We start from the raw sequence: 13972 nt of genomic DNA, 5'->3' as shown, positions 1-13972 counted from the left end.
AAAAAAATTGTGTTTTGCCCCCCCCCCCAACTTTTTGGGTTGGGGGCGAGCGCTCCCTGCCCCCCGCCCCCCCCCCCCCCACACTTCCGGCGCATATGTAGGTAGGACACTGCACTTATTAATCATACCGTTTTTTGGGCAGAAAAATGCAACAACACAAATCCCTTCCGTGGAAGGATGGACCCTCCCTCCCACACCTTTTAGTTCATAATAATTTGTTTGTTGATGGGAGATTCCCCTTGGCGTCCTCTGCTAAATCAGGCGTATGAAACCTCGCCACATTTCTATTCTTTCTTTTAAAGGGAACTCTCTTTTATTTTGCTCCTCAGAACTCAATAGATTTTTAGTTTAATGATTTATTTAATTGCCATAGTTAGCTCGTTCTTTAGAAAAAGAAAATGTCAGAATGATTTATTTTTGTCCCCTACTTTTTCTTTCGTTAAAAGGAAAAACGCCTATTTCATAATCTCGACATACATCCTGATTCCTTGTAAGTGTCGGCTTGCATGGTGATGTAGATATACAGTAGGTTTGCGGTTGCACCATGTGTGAGAGAGAGAGAGAGAGGTTTGAGGAGTCCTGAAAAAGGACTCTGGCTCAGTAATCTGACGACGGATAGTCAACCTGTTCGAAACGTCGAGCCACTCATCCTCTCCAAGCGCTATAGTTCTCCTGAGAACTATATGCTAAGAAAGATAACAAACAGTCCTTTTCAGGACTACACTCCTCCAAGAAAGATTACCGAGTCAAAGTCCTTTTTCAGGACTGTTCAAACCTCTCTCTCTCTCTCTCTCTCTCTCTCTCACACACATGGTGCAACCGCAAACCTACTGTATATCCTGATTCCTCTTTAGAATTTTTTTTCCATTCCACTTTTTAAAAAGAGCTATAGAATTTTCTATTAAAAAGAAAGATGATTGTGAAGTTTTTTAAAGTTCATAATAATCTTGTTTTTTAATGGGAAATTCCCCTTGATTCCCTGTCCAAGTTAATCACGCGCATGAACCCTCACCACATTTCATATTCTTTTTGTTAGAGCCAACTTTCTTTTGTATTCGCTCCACAAAAGTCAACAGTGAGGCGAGGTGAAAAACCCCTAACCATGAAAAGATCTTTTTTTCCATGAGTTATTAATCCACCGTAGCAAGCTCGATCTTTAGAAGAAAAAAAATGTCATAATTCATAAGATTTGTAAGGCGTCAAATCCACTTGACAATCAATCAAATGCTCAAGGCGCAGCTTGTGCGAAAGAGGAAATACATGATAAATAATGATTCCCTAGTCATACCTTCAATATACATCCATAGAAGCTCCTTTTTTATCGTTCGCCTTTTTAAAAGATCAGAATTTGCCGTTTTATAAAGAAAAAGAATTAAAAAAGGGTGATATGATTTTGCATTCCCGATGGTGAGGTGGGGTTTATAATTATGAAAATGGAACATTTTTCGTAAGTCCTAATTTAAAATATAAAGCGATGATTTTTATGGTTCATAATTTCGAAAATTAAATAAACCGGGCTGTTAATTTTTTTCTCACCTTCTTTATCACACGTTTGTAATCTTTTAATCAGGTATTGATACCAAAAACAATATACTTTAAAACGATATAATTTAAAACATTTATTATATATGTAGTACGCCACCCCCACCCCCCCCCCCCCCCCCCCCCCCCCCCCCCCCCCCCCCCCCCCCCGCTGAAAAGAAATTATACTCGACAATAAATGGCGGCAGTGTCCTTTTTGTAGAACGCCCACGCGATTTACCAGAAATCTTTTCCTTATCTTAGCTTCATATAGGTGTACAGTCACATTTTTATGATATTCGGGCTCCTCCGTACTCGAATATCGAAACGTCAGAAATATCGTTGTTTTTGGGGGGAGAACCCCCCCCCCCTTAACTCGTATGTCCATGAGTAACTTTATTAGTATATATAATTATGAGTTACAATTTTGATTTTGATTTTGATTTTTTTTTTTCGTATTTTTTTCGTTTTTTTTTCGTTTTTTTTCTTCTCCATTTTTGTGAATTTGAATTGTTTCAATGTTTCGGTTTCCTATACTTGGTTTCTAGAGGTGGAAGGACATAATTGTAAAAATCATGTCATTTCATGTAAATTATTCACTGTGGGGAGAAATATCTAGTCTCGTGGCATAAGAAGGTTTTGGTCAAATAGCAAATATTTTATTCTTACAATCTAGGGTGCAGCTACCTAGTACATCATCATCTAGAGTTTGGTTTTGGATGTCTCTGGTTACACGATGAGAACACATGTCGCCATCTGATTTGTTAGATGATGATGGGCATGGGTAGACCCCATCAGCACCATACTCCATTCTCCTCAAAGCTTTCAATCGCCCACTGATGACTGTTCCTCGGGCTTCGAATCCCTGTCAAAATGAAATACAATTGAAGGAAAGTCAATCGTCTCGTACCCTCCTTCATATCATAAGATAATTTTTCTTGTTACACTTGTATCAATATCCTTCTGATGAACAAAACAATTTCCCTTCATTCGTACTGAAGTGAATTGATAGCAAACATTACTCAAGAGTTTGGAAGCTTGGGTACAGTAATGGGGCCCTATCTATATTACTGACATTACATGGGAACTCGACAGTAAAACCTTTGAACCATCATGTATATAAGTTATTGCATGAGTAATTTATGTTACAAGAATACCATATAGACAACCTTGAGTAGAATTCTTTTAATAAAACTTATTATTACTAAAAAATAATTATAGGCATTTCTATATAAACTTAATTGTGACGTTTCCGATCACCTCCCCATTTTCCAGTTGACAGAATGTGTTCGTTAGCAGGAGTGTACTTCTCATCTCACAACAAATGAGTCAGTGTTTTCTAAATTAAATTATTGAAATCCTTCAAAGGAATTAAGTCTGAATAATTGGCTTTGTGTAAACAGATGTGATGATACAAACTCAGCATATGAAGCATATTTACATACACTGTCTGGGATATGTAAAAAGTTCAACGGAAAAACAGAGATATTCCAAGAAAACCATGGATAACTCAAGGGATTTTATGTTCTATCAATAAGAAGCAGAGATTATTCCGGAAGTATATAACAAAAAAATATCGTCTAAAAACAGTTCATTATACAAAAATGTATAGTAACAAATCGAAATACATTACTAGATTATCAAAACGAAAGCACTATGCACACCTTTTTGGAGAAAAAAAAATTGAATCTCACTAAAACTTGGCAAACAATTAATGATATTCTAGGAAGAAATAAGAAGGTTAAACTACCGCAATATATCTTGGAAAATGGCAAACAAATATCTAATGAAAGGGAAATGGCTGATTCGTTCAATTCTTATTTTACTAATGTGGGTGCATCAGTTGCCAACGATGTTCAGTCAACATCTAACCACTTTTCGGAATACTTGAATCCCAGGACTTCGAAATCTCTGTTTTTTAATCCTACAGGTGAATGCGAAATTGTACAGATTGTTAAGGATTTGAAACCCAGTTCCTCGTTTGGGTATGATGGTATAAGTACCAATTTTGTGAACAAAATTATACATTATATTTCTTATCCTCTGAAACACATTTTCAATTTTTATTTGTCCATAGGCATCGTCCTAGACAACCTAAAGAGAGCTAAAGTAATACCTGTTTATAAAAAGAATGATCCAAATTCAATTAAAAAAAAAAAAAACTATCTCCCTATATTTCTACTTCCAACTCATTCAAAAATCCTCGAACGTATTATATTTTAAAGACTCTATAGCCGTCTGTCTAGAAAAAGCATTCTAACAAAAAAACAGTTTAGATTCAAACCCAACCAATCCACGGAAATGGCCCTTTTACACGCCTCAGAGCATATAACCCCATGTTTAGATTAAGATAATATACTTTAGGAATATATTACAGTATATTGATTTAAGTAAGGCATTCGATACCTTAAATCATAACATAATGGTACAAAAATTGAAAAATTATGGCGTACGTGGTATACCACATAACTGGTTTGTTAATTATCTCAGCAATAGAAAACAATTTGTTAGCTTTAAATGTTTAGGTTCTGAGACAATGCCTGTGGTATGAGGAATACTACAAGGGAAAATAATAAATTGTTTACGTCTTGCATTTTGTTATATTGTGAATTTTAATGTTTTGTATTTTCCACTTTTGTCATTTATGTTATGGGTCCACCCACTTCCCTCAAGCCATCGGCTTTATCGGGTGCTAATGATCCAGTACACCTCTCAATATATTGTACATGTATGTGATTTTGTTTAATGAAATAATAAATTGAATTGTATTGAATTGAATAGCGACGTCTACATGTATCTAAAAATTCTATTCCGAGGCGCATTCATTATTACCCCGGCTTAAGCCTAGCTGCCACTACAGCGCTCCAGAATTTTAAGGAATTAAGTCCTGCCAGGTACCAATTTACATCGCCTGGGTTGAGTGTGGCAAATGTAAATCAATATCTTGCCAAAGGACATTAGTGCCGCGGCGGGACTCGATACCGAGGACCTTGTGATTGACAGTCTGGCGACGTATCCACTCGACCACGACACCTCTACAAAATTAATGTTTTTGAATAACAAATAAATGAATAGATAAATAACTATATAAACAGTATCGACATACAGTCAACATCAAATTTAAAAAACACTAAGCCAACCAATCTTTCTACTCTTCAGGCGTTTTAATGTTAATGAACAAAGGTAATGTATTATTCAAAATACATTATGGGTGTCCCTTACAAAAGTGATATAGTGTAATTTCAATGCTCAGTAAAATGCAAGCCAAAGGAATATCTCGAACATTATCTAACCTTGGTTGGGTTATCGAAGGAAGATAATTCATTGAGAAGGACACCAAGGCCGGCCGAGATGATGACCACCAGTAAAACGAGTAACATGACCACGGACGGGTATGTGACCAAGAACTGAGAATACCTGAAAGTGTTTAACAAAGCACGTAAATTGATAACCAATGCATTCGATGAAACGAATCGTTTTCTGTAAAAATGTAAGAGATAAAATGACAGAAATATTATGCGAACATAGTGGAGTGCAGTCTCTCTCTCTCTCTCTCTCTCTCTCTCTATCTCTGTTTAGTTGTTTGGGAAAAAAATACACATAAAGAACGATCTGAAAGGTAAAGACCAGTTATGGTCATGCGATTGCATTGTGAAAGAAACGTTGTGGAATCGATCAGAAAAGGTTGATCATCTAGCATCTAGCATCTGCAAGGTTCTGGAATCATCAAAATGATAAGAAACTTGGCCCATTCTTCGTAAAGTTACAAGCACTATACACAGAAAGATGTATATGGGACTACCCTATATCTCTCACAGACCATGATAGAAACAAATTTACCAAATATATGAATTAGTAGGCGGGTTCCGGCAAATTTTGTATCATCATGTATTAGTCAAAACATATTCTTTCACATGATTGGTAATGAGAGCTTCCATTTCATTTTTTGAAATTGGGGCGTTTCCAATACTGGTCTTTACCCTTAATGTATATGAGATACTTTAAGAATGCCATAAAAACCTAGAATTCATCCCTAATAATGATTAACACAAAAATGACTTCAAGTCAGTGGTGGAATGTTTAGTGAAAGAGACAATGGTCCTCTAAATAATTTTAATTCAATAACTCTAGAAGTAACACTGGTTTTCTATCCAAACTTTATTCTGGCATCAACACCCTAGCTCAGAAAGTGCAATTGTAAGCAAAGAGGTTACTAAGCAGCTTAATTTTACGTTTTGTTTTTGTTTAATCCACTAACCTCTTTCCAATGATTCGGAAAATCATCATGATAAAACCAGGGGTTGGTCTCTCTTCAGTTAAACTGACGTCCGCAGGACCTTCGAAAAAAGAAAGGAAAAAAAATTGTTTATATATTTCCTCTTCTATAAACATCGTCTACAAAAACAATTACAAAAGGGATCATAATGTAAAACTTGTCTTATACAATTAATGGTAATAATTAGTCAAGTACTAAGTTTATTAATGTTTTACACATTTGAAAAATTATTATCAAGACCTTGTTACATGTTGAAGCATGCTGGGAGATAATCATGACTGAAATCTTACATAGTTCTTCATACCGGAGTGTTGGCTCAGTCAGTAGAGCGTCCGCCTCACAACCGGGAGGTCGTGGGTTCGAACCCCGGCCGCGTCATACCAAAAGACCTTAAAAGATGGGAGTTGTTGCTACCTTGTTTGGCGTTCAACAATAAGGGATAGAGCAACGTCGATCTGGCGCTGCTCAGTGGCTGCCGGGCTCACGATCAATTGGGCAAAAAGAATTTCCGTTTCGGTTTAATAAAATTTGGAGTGGACTTGTTATAGGCTATTATTATTATTATATACTTATATCATTTACAAAAAGTAAGATGTTGTTGTCCGAGCTCTATTAGGTACAACTACAAGGTCAAACCAATACACGTCATCTTCTTCTCTGATATTATTATAATCATTATTAATATTGTTGGTATCATTATTATCATCACTAGTAGGACCACCACCACCAGCAGTAGTGGTAGTAGTAGTTAGTAGTAGTAGTGGTGGTGGTGGTGGTATAGTAGTAGTTTCACTATCATCATTACCTTCATTTATATCATCACCATCTCTATCATTATCGTCGTCATAATTATTGTTATTATTATCAACTATTATCATCATCAAGGATAATCTAGACTCTAGAAAATTCAAATTTGAAAATGTTTACTAAAAAACCCACAAGATGATAACTTCAAGGCGATATATAATGTATGGGATAGTTAATTATGAAAAACGTAACTTATCTGAAATTCTACTCAATCATGAACATTACCCTATATTGTTTCTCTTTGATTGGACAAAATAGAAAATTGAGAATTAAAACAAATTGTTACAAAAAAAGATGTTGGAAACTTGCACGTAATGATAACAAAATAATGACGAATGACAACATGTACCACGGGGGTAACCCGACACATGCTCCGCCGACGATTGCTCCGCCGACATTTACTCCGCAAAACGCGACAATTGCTCCGCGACATTTGCTCCGCCGACAACTGCTCCGCCGACATTTGCTCCGCCGACATATGCTCCGCCGACATTTGCTCCGCCGACATTTGCTCCGCCGACAATTGCTCCGCAAAACACGACGATTGCTCCGGTGACATTTGCTCCGCCCACAATTGCTCCGCCAACAGTTGCTCCGCCGACATTTGCTCCGCCTGAAGCGACACTTGCTCCGGTGACATTTGCTCCGCCGACAATTGTTCCGCCCAAAAATGTCTTAACAACAATTGAAATTTCTTTCAGGAAGCCTAACACTAAAAGTTGTTTTTGATTCAAAGAGCATCGTAGAGACTATGAACAAATAAGAATAACAATACATTCACTAATACATTTTCAATAATACATTTTCCCCGCCAAATAATCCGAACAATAGAATCAACCGAGGGTAATCAACTGTTAAACGAATGTATCACGAGTCATTGAAAAATTAAATAATACTGCTTGTCAAATTATTGAAGAACAGCAAAGGCGAACGCGATTGTCGCTACAATTCAGAAATCATTGCTTGCATTGCTTTTCTCTCAAAATTACCGTGAGATATCAAGCTACATAGAACTATGATCGACACAAAAGATATTGTCTTAAAAACAGTCGGTCGGCCGACAAGTTTTTTTCCCTACGAACTGTGACTTTGTATCCACTGTGACGACTTCGAGAGTGACTACAACTACAATACTTGTATTTTCTCTAAGTTTCACTTTCCTATAATATCAGCTAAAGAAATCAGAGATTTAACATTTTCAGGGAAACTAAATTCAAACAAGGATTAAGAGTCAACAACGATACGATGAATCGTCTTCTTATCTCTATATTTTGATGAAACGCCAAAATTTCAGCGCTTCGCGCGGGATGGGAAAACTTCATTTAGACGAGTCGAGAACGGTACAATAAATCGTCTTCTTTTCCTAATAATTTAGGGAAACGTCTAAGCTTCAGCGCTTCGCGCGGGAGGCCTAATACCGACACCCCCTAACGAGCGCGCTTCGCTTGCTCACTACCGCCCCTCCCTAAAATAAGATCCTAGCTCCGCGCCTGCATTAAAATATATAGCTATGATGTTGACTAAGTTGACAAAATAATTCGTATATTTATGTCGTCGAGGAAATTGATCATTTGCGCATACGCAAGTACTATAGATAGTCCATAGGAAAAACAATTTAGCCTTCGGCCCCGGGTTTATAGGGTTATTTGTAGATATTGAGACACTTAATTTTGTGGGTAATTGGTGGCTAGTTTTGTCGGTAATCGTTGGCCTCTACACCAGCCCCCCCCCCCCCCCACTGAAAAAGGTCTAGCGACGCCCCTGATACAATGTATTAGGTCATCGTGGAAGTTCTGGAAAGCAACAGGGGAGGGATCAAAATAAGCTTTGAAGGGCACTTATACGTAAAGAAGAGAACCCATTCAGACGGGAAAATTAGATGGCAGCCTTTCTGCTTATTCCCATTCATACAAATCATTTTGTTGCAGTTTGATGTCAGTTCTTCACGATAAGCCAATTGCTCTTCTTCCGGTGGTTCCGTGAGTCCCTTAAAGTCAGTGAAAACAAAGTACTCGAATGAGACGGGGTGTTTTACACACTAATATATATATGTAGTAAAGCTACATACACTTAACTGAAGGAAAGAAACCTATAGAAGACGGACTGGATATTATTGAAAATACTATTCTAAACAAGAATGTACTACATGTACTACATTACGTTACAATTTCACGAGAGAACTAGAACTCGAGAGGGGAAGAAAAGAAGAAGTGATGAAAATGAAAGAAGACTAATAGCATGAGAGGAAAGAAAAAAAACATGGTGACCGTTAATTTACTGTTTAATTAACAATAATACTTGAGCCAGCTAATTGTGGGTTATATAAGCAACACGAAAATGCCAACAAAAAAGCCAACATCGGCATTGGCTGAAATACAACGTAAAAAGGCATTGTTTCGTTTTTTTCATCGGTTTTTTCAAATTTTTCAAAATATCTAATATTTGTGGTGGTACACAAGTATTAGAAATCGTTATATTTCAGCCGTCTCATAAGCGATTTTGATCAAACAAAGATGATTTTGTCATTTAAATATTATGTTCTTTCAAATTTGACACTCAGTTTTTCAGTATCTCACAAAAAAATATTTTGTGTAGCGCCCTCCGCAACAGAACTCAACTATCCCTTTAAGTTTGAATTGAATTGAAAATTTTAGGAAATTCATATGACTTCATATGCAACATACAGGCTTTCTTTTTTATAGAAAGAAAATGTTACTTTTAATAGTAATAATCAGGTTTCTAATTATCATGCACCCGTAAAGAAGGGCTTTTTTACGTCATCTAAGAAGAAGAAAAAAACAGTTTTGTCGGTTTAGTCAATTGACTACTATAACATAACATTGATAGCTCACTACGCATATGCCAATTTTACCTTCTTTTTTAATCGTCCATACGTATTATTATCATATGAATGCAATATAGAATCATCAATAAGTAAACTTAATTAAGAAATGAAGCAGACCGTTCAAATCATTTCGTAAACATAATCATACTTTATACGAGAAAAAAATTCTTCCCAAATCAAAAGAGTTTCTTTCAAATCACATTTCATCCGTATATTATGTAATAAGTTTATTAGCCATTTTCATTATTGAGCCAATAGTTTTGATTTGATTTGATTTGATTTATTTATTTATTTCTGTTTAATTTTCTTTTTCTTTTGCATTTTTACAAATATATAACAAACAAAACATTGCAAATTTTACTCATTTCAAAAGAATATAATGTCGAATAAAGTAACTTATCGAAAACATCAAACAGGAGGGTTGACAAAGTAAGCAAAGCTTGATAGCATGACTACCCTCAACGGATACATAATAATACGAATATGGTGGAACAAAATGTTGGTAAAAGGGGAAAGAGAGAGAGAGAGAGAGGAGAGAGAAAGAAGAAAAAAGAAAGAGGGGGTGTACATCAAGATTCACAGATGTATGTGGTACAATGTAGTTGGATTTCAATTTGATATATGAAGATAAAAAAAGAAGATGCACATTTGAATATTGATAGAATGAGAAAACTCATGAGGATTCTACACAATATGAATAGAAATGTGAGATCAGCGAGCTGGTTTATATAGACTGTAAACCTTTGGATATAATTTTTGCCCATGCCTTAAAAGAAATGTATATACCGTATCATGTAGGGAATCATATAGTTGCTATAAATGAATGAATGAATAATGAAATCTCTACTACTACTTTAAGATATGATGACATATTTACCGTAATAGTGGTTCCACACAAAATATCTGTTAGATCCTTCGTAATGTCTTCAAAAAATAATGCGTTTCTCCCGGTATCGAGGAACAACGTTCATCTCCTAAGTCAAATTAAACGGAAAACTGATGTTGGGAGTACGAGTCATTCGCAAGCCATCACATTGTCTGCGTGTAACAAACATGAATAATGTTATGAACTCGCCCGTGCACGCCTGTTAAAGGTATTACAAAGTTTTGGTATGGGGTCATGAATTTGGTTCAAATTAACACATTGGAAGCGTATGCGTTCCTACAACATTCATTGTTCGTTGTCGCGGTTGAAATCGAGTCTAAAGTTATGAAATTGTAAATAATAAACTTCTTATGTTTATAGCTCCCTCTCAGGTCAAGATATTAATTTAGCTATGAAACAATATTTCTTGACTAAAATCAACCGATTAGCTATTCCCATTTGGAAATTAGATATCACAATTACGTATTCTGAGATTTTCATGATCGCAGCTACCATTGTACGGCCATAGGCGCTATTTGAAATTTATCAAAATTTACCGGGAGCACCGGTAAATTATTATATTCAATTTTTCTCGAAAAAAGAAGTGTTTTAGGGGCTATTTTTTTTAGTGCTTATAATACATCCACAGGGGCATCCAAATATATCAAAATTGTAAAGATTCACTATCCACCTAATTTTCAAAATTTCCCAAAACTTTGTATTACCTTTAAGGTCTTAAAGTGCACCATGGTCTTAACCGTCTTAAAGTGTAACACGGGGCTTTCGCACCTGAAAAATAGTCGCTTCGTGCGGACAACATCGCGTTGACATGCTCCTCGCTCGAGGGGGCTGAGCATCTTCTAAAGTTGGGGGGGATAACAAAAAGGGGGACTTTCTAGAAGAAAAGGGGCATCTCCAAAGGAAAACCTTAAAAGTAATACAAAGTTTTAGTATGGGGTCATGAATTTGGTTTAAATGAATATATTAGAAGCATATGCGATCCTACAATATTCAGTGATCATTGTCGCGGTTGAAATCGAGTCTAAAGTTATGAAATTGTAAATAATAAACTCTTTATATTGTATAGCTCCCCTCAAGGTCAAGATATTAATTAACCCATGAAACAATGTTTCTTGACTAAAATTGACCGATTGGCTATTCCCGTTTGTAAATTATATATCAGAACTACATATTCCGAGATTTTCATGGTCGCAGCTACCATTGTATGACTGTAAGCGCTATTTGATATTCAATTTTTCTCGAAAGCGGAAGTGTTTTAGGGACTAAATTTTCTAGTGCTTATTACATCCACAGAGGCATCCAAATATAATAAAAGTGTAAAGAACCACTATCCAACCAATTTTTAAAATTTCCCAACACTTTGTATTACCTTTAAAGCGAGAATATACAATAATCTGTATACATTAAATACCCCTACATCGTGATTAGACCTACATTGTCAGGGATGATTTCAATATTTATTGTTCTCTTTACATAGTCCAACATACTGTTTAAGCCTCTAACTTTGCAGTTGAATGTGATAGTCTGAATATTCTTTTGCAAGAGAGCAAAGCGAGACAGCAAATAATACAGATTTGTGACGTCGCATAGTTTGACAAATTACATTTTATGAAGAGGAAAAACAATACTGGTGGGGTTTAAAGCACAATCTAATCATGATAACTGAAAATGAGTAACAAGATAATACACTGTCGCTCATAAAGGTGGAATATTTTAGTTTTACCCCCAATTTATGGAATTATTTTTAAAATTATTTAAAAATAATAGATCTATATAATAGTATACATTCTCAGGTTTTATTGAATAATAATTTTCCAATGTGTGTTTTGCGTGACTGCTAAAGCAATTGTGTATGCTATTATGCTTATTAACTAGGGGACCTATGCCCTCAAGTCATAAATGACAGTTACGAGGATTAATGCCCCACAAAAGGGCACTAATATAGCACATCGACACGGTTTTGATCCTGGGGCCTCACAGTTACGAGGTCATTGTTTTGTCACTGAACCATGACTGTACGCAGCGGGGGCTAGGGTAGGGGGCAGTTTCCATAAATAAAAAAAAAACACAGAAAATGCAATAAATTTTCAATAATTTATTGCATTTTACCCCGGTCCCCAACATAAAAAAATCCTCTGGACGGCCATGCATTATGGCTCAAGGCATGGGCACACAGAAGATTTGTATGTTGGGAACCGGGTTAAAATGCAATAAATTATTGAAAATTTATTGCATTTTCTACCTTTTTTTAATAACATTGCTCAGATGAGAGAAAATGGTGCTAAGGTAGTGACTTCAATGGTAAATGTACAATAATAGATAATCAGAGAGTTTGAGTGAAAAAACAGACTATTATTAATGATACAAATTGGGAAAAACTGATCTGATCAATTCCTTAATTCTCTCAACTATATTATTACAATTTCATGTCATTTTAGGTGAATGAAAATCATCACAAAGCAATGCATTTGCTTTATATACCATTCCAAACAGTTAACCTACTAAGGCCGGGCCATTATGCCCCCCCCCTCCACGATTTTTCTGACTGTTCGAGAACGCATATGGACGGCGCCCCGCGTCTCGCAGACTCTTTTCTTTCGAGTCTTGCGCATCTTTTAAAATAATTTTTTTGAAAATCGGACCTACAGTTACAAGGTCACGTGATCTTTTGCCTTTGCATGTCAGCCCGAAAATCGCTCATTTTCGTGATTTGTGTACAACACATATGGAAATATCATTTTTCCTAAAAAAAGATCAAACATTGGTTATTGGGTCTTGTTTAAAGTTTAGGTGGTTGTTTTGGGAGTCAAACAAGTTGAATTGTAGTTAGAAATGAAATAAAACAATAAAAATTAAAAACAATGAAATACATAAGAATTATCAAAACAAGAGATAACATAAGGAATAAGCTGGCTCTTCCAAATTTGTTGTTGTATTCCTCATGGTCTAATGAATATGTGTAGTGAAAAGGAATGCTTAAATATAAATAATATATGATTTCTGGGTAAAAATGTGATTTATGACCATATTTGCATAAATTACCATAAATATGCAAATAAGCAAATTTTTCAAAAAATTTAAATTATCATAGTATTCTATACACTGCACTTGACACGCGTGCAAATTTACGCGGAGATCGGCCGTTTCACGGCCGAGATCTTAAGGGGGGGGGGGGCATATTGCCCCCCGGCCGTACTAAGAACTCAAATAGCCCTGCCTTTTTAGCAAAGGATTTTTTAAAGGCCTGTTTTATGTCTTATTTTCATGGAAAAACGGTTTGAAAAATTCAAAATTGGTTGTGAGAATTTACTGTATGAGGGTGTCACACTATTGCCTCGAAGAAAACCATCAATAATTATGTGGTTCAAGAATTTGTTCAGGATTTGTTGCATGTTAGAGGGTTAGTACAGCAGAAGGAATAACATAAGTAAATTTCATACAAAAATTACGTAGTTTTTTCATCAAGCTTCAACGATGTTACCGAGTCACTTTAAGATTAGAGAAACAAATAAGAGAAAGAGAAGGAGAGAGAAGAGAAAAAGGAAAGAAACAACGAACATGGTATTAAAAACAAGCGGTAGATAAAAGAACGAATTGAAGACATTGTATCAATGTTATCTTGCTCCTTTAAGGTACT

At 35.8% G+C, this 13972-nt stretch overlaps 1 protein-coding gene across 1 annotated transcript; it reads right to left on the bottom strand.

Moving 5' to 3' along the window:
* Window positions 1–2004: 2004 nt before the first annotated feature.
* On the bottom strand, window positions 2005–10488 carry LOC115924432. The gene is made up of 4 exons (XM_030986489.1): window positions 10327–10488; window positions 5780–5858; window positions 4815–4938; window positions 2005–2386 (listed from the first exon to the last, which is right to left on the bottom strand). Exons 2-4 carry the CDS (start codon window positions 5806–5808, stop codon window positions 2165–2167), a joined length of 375 nt encoding a protein of 124 aa, XP_030842349.1. The 5' UTR covers window positions 5809–5858; window positions 10327–10488; the 3' UTR covers window positions 2005–2164.
* Between the last annotated feature and the right edge of the window lie 3484 nt (window positions 10489–13972).

This window comes from Strongylocentrotus purpuratus, unplaced genomic scaffold, assembly GCF_000002235.5.
Source record: "Strongylocentrotus purpuratus isolate Spur 01 unplaced genomic scaffold, Spur_5.0 spur5_contig_838, whole genome shotgun sequence".
In the NCBI taxonomy this organism is placed as follows: Eukaryota; Metazoa; Echinodermata; class Echinoidea; order Camarodonta; family Strongylocentrotidae; genus Strongylocentrotus; species Strongylocentrotus purpuratus.
Note: the sequence above shows the minus strand (reverse complement) of the source record. Positions and strands in the feature narration are given on the sequence as shown.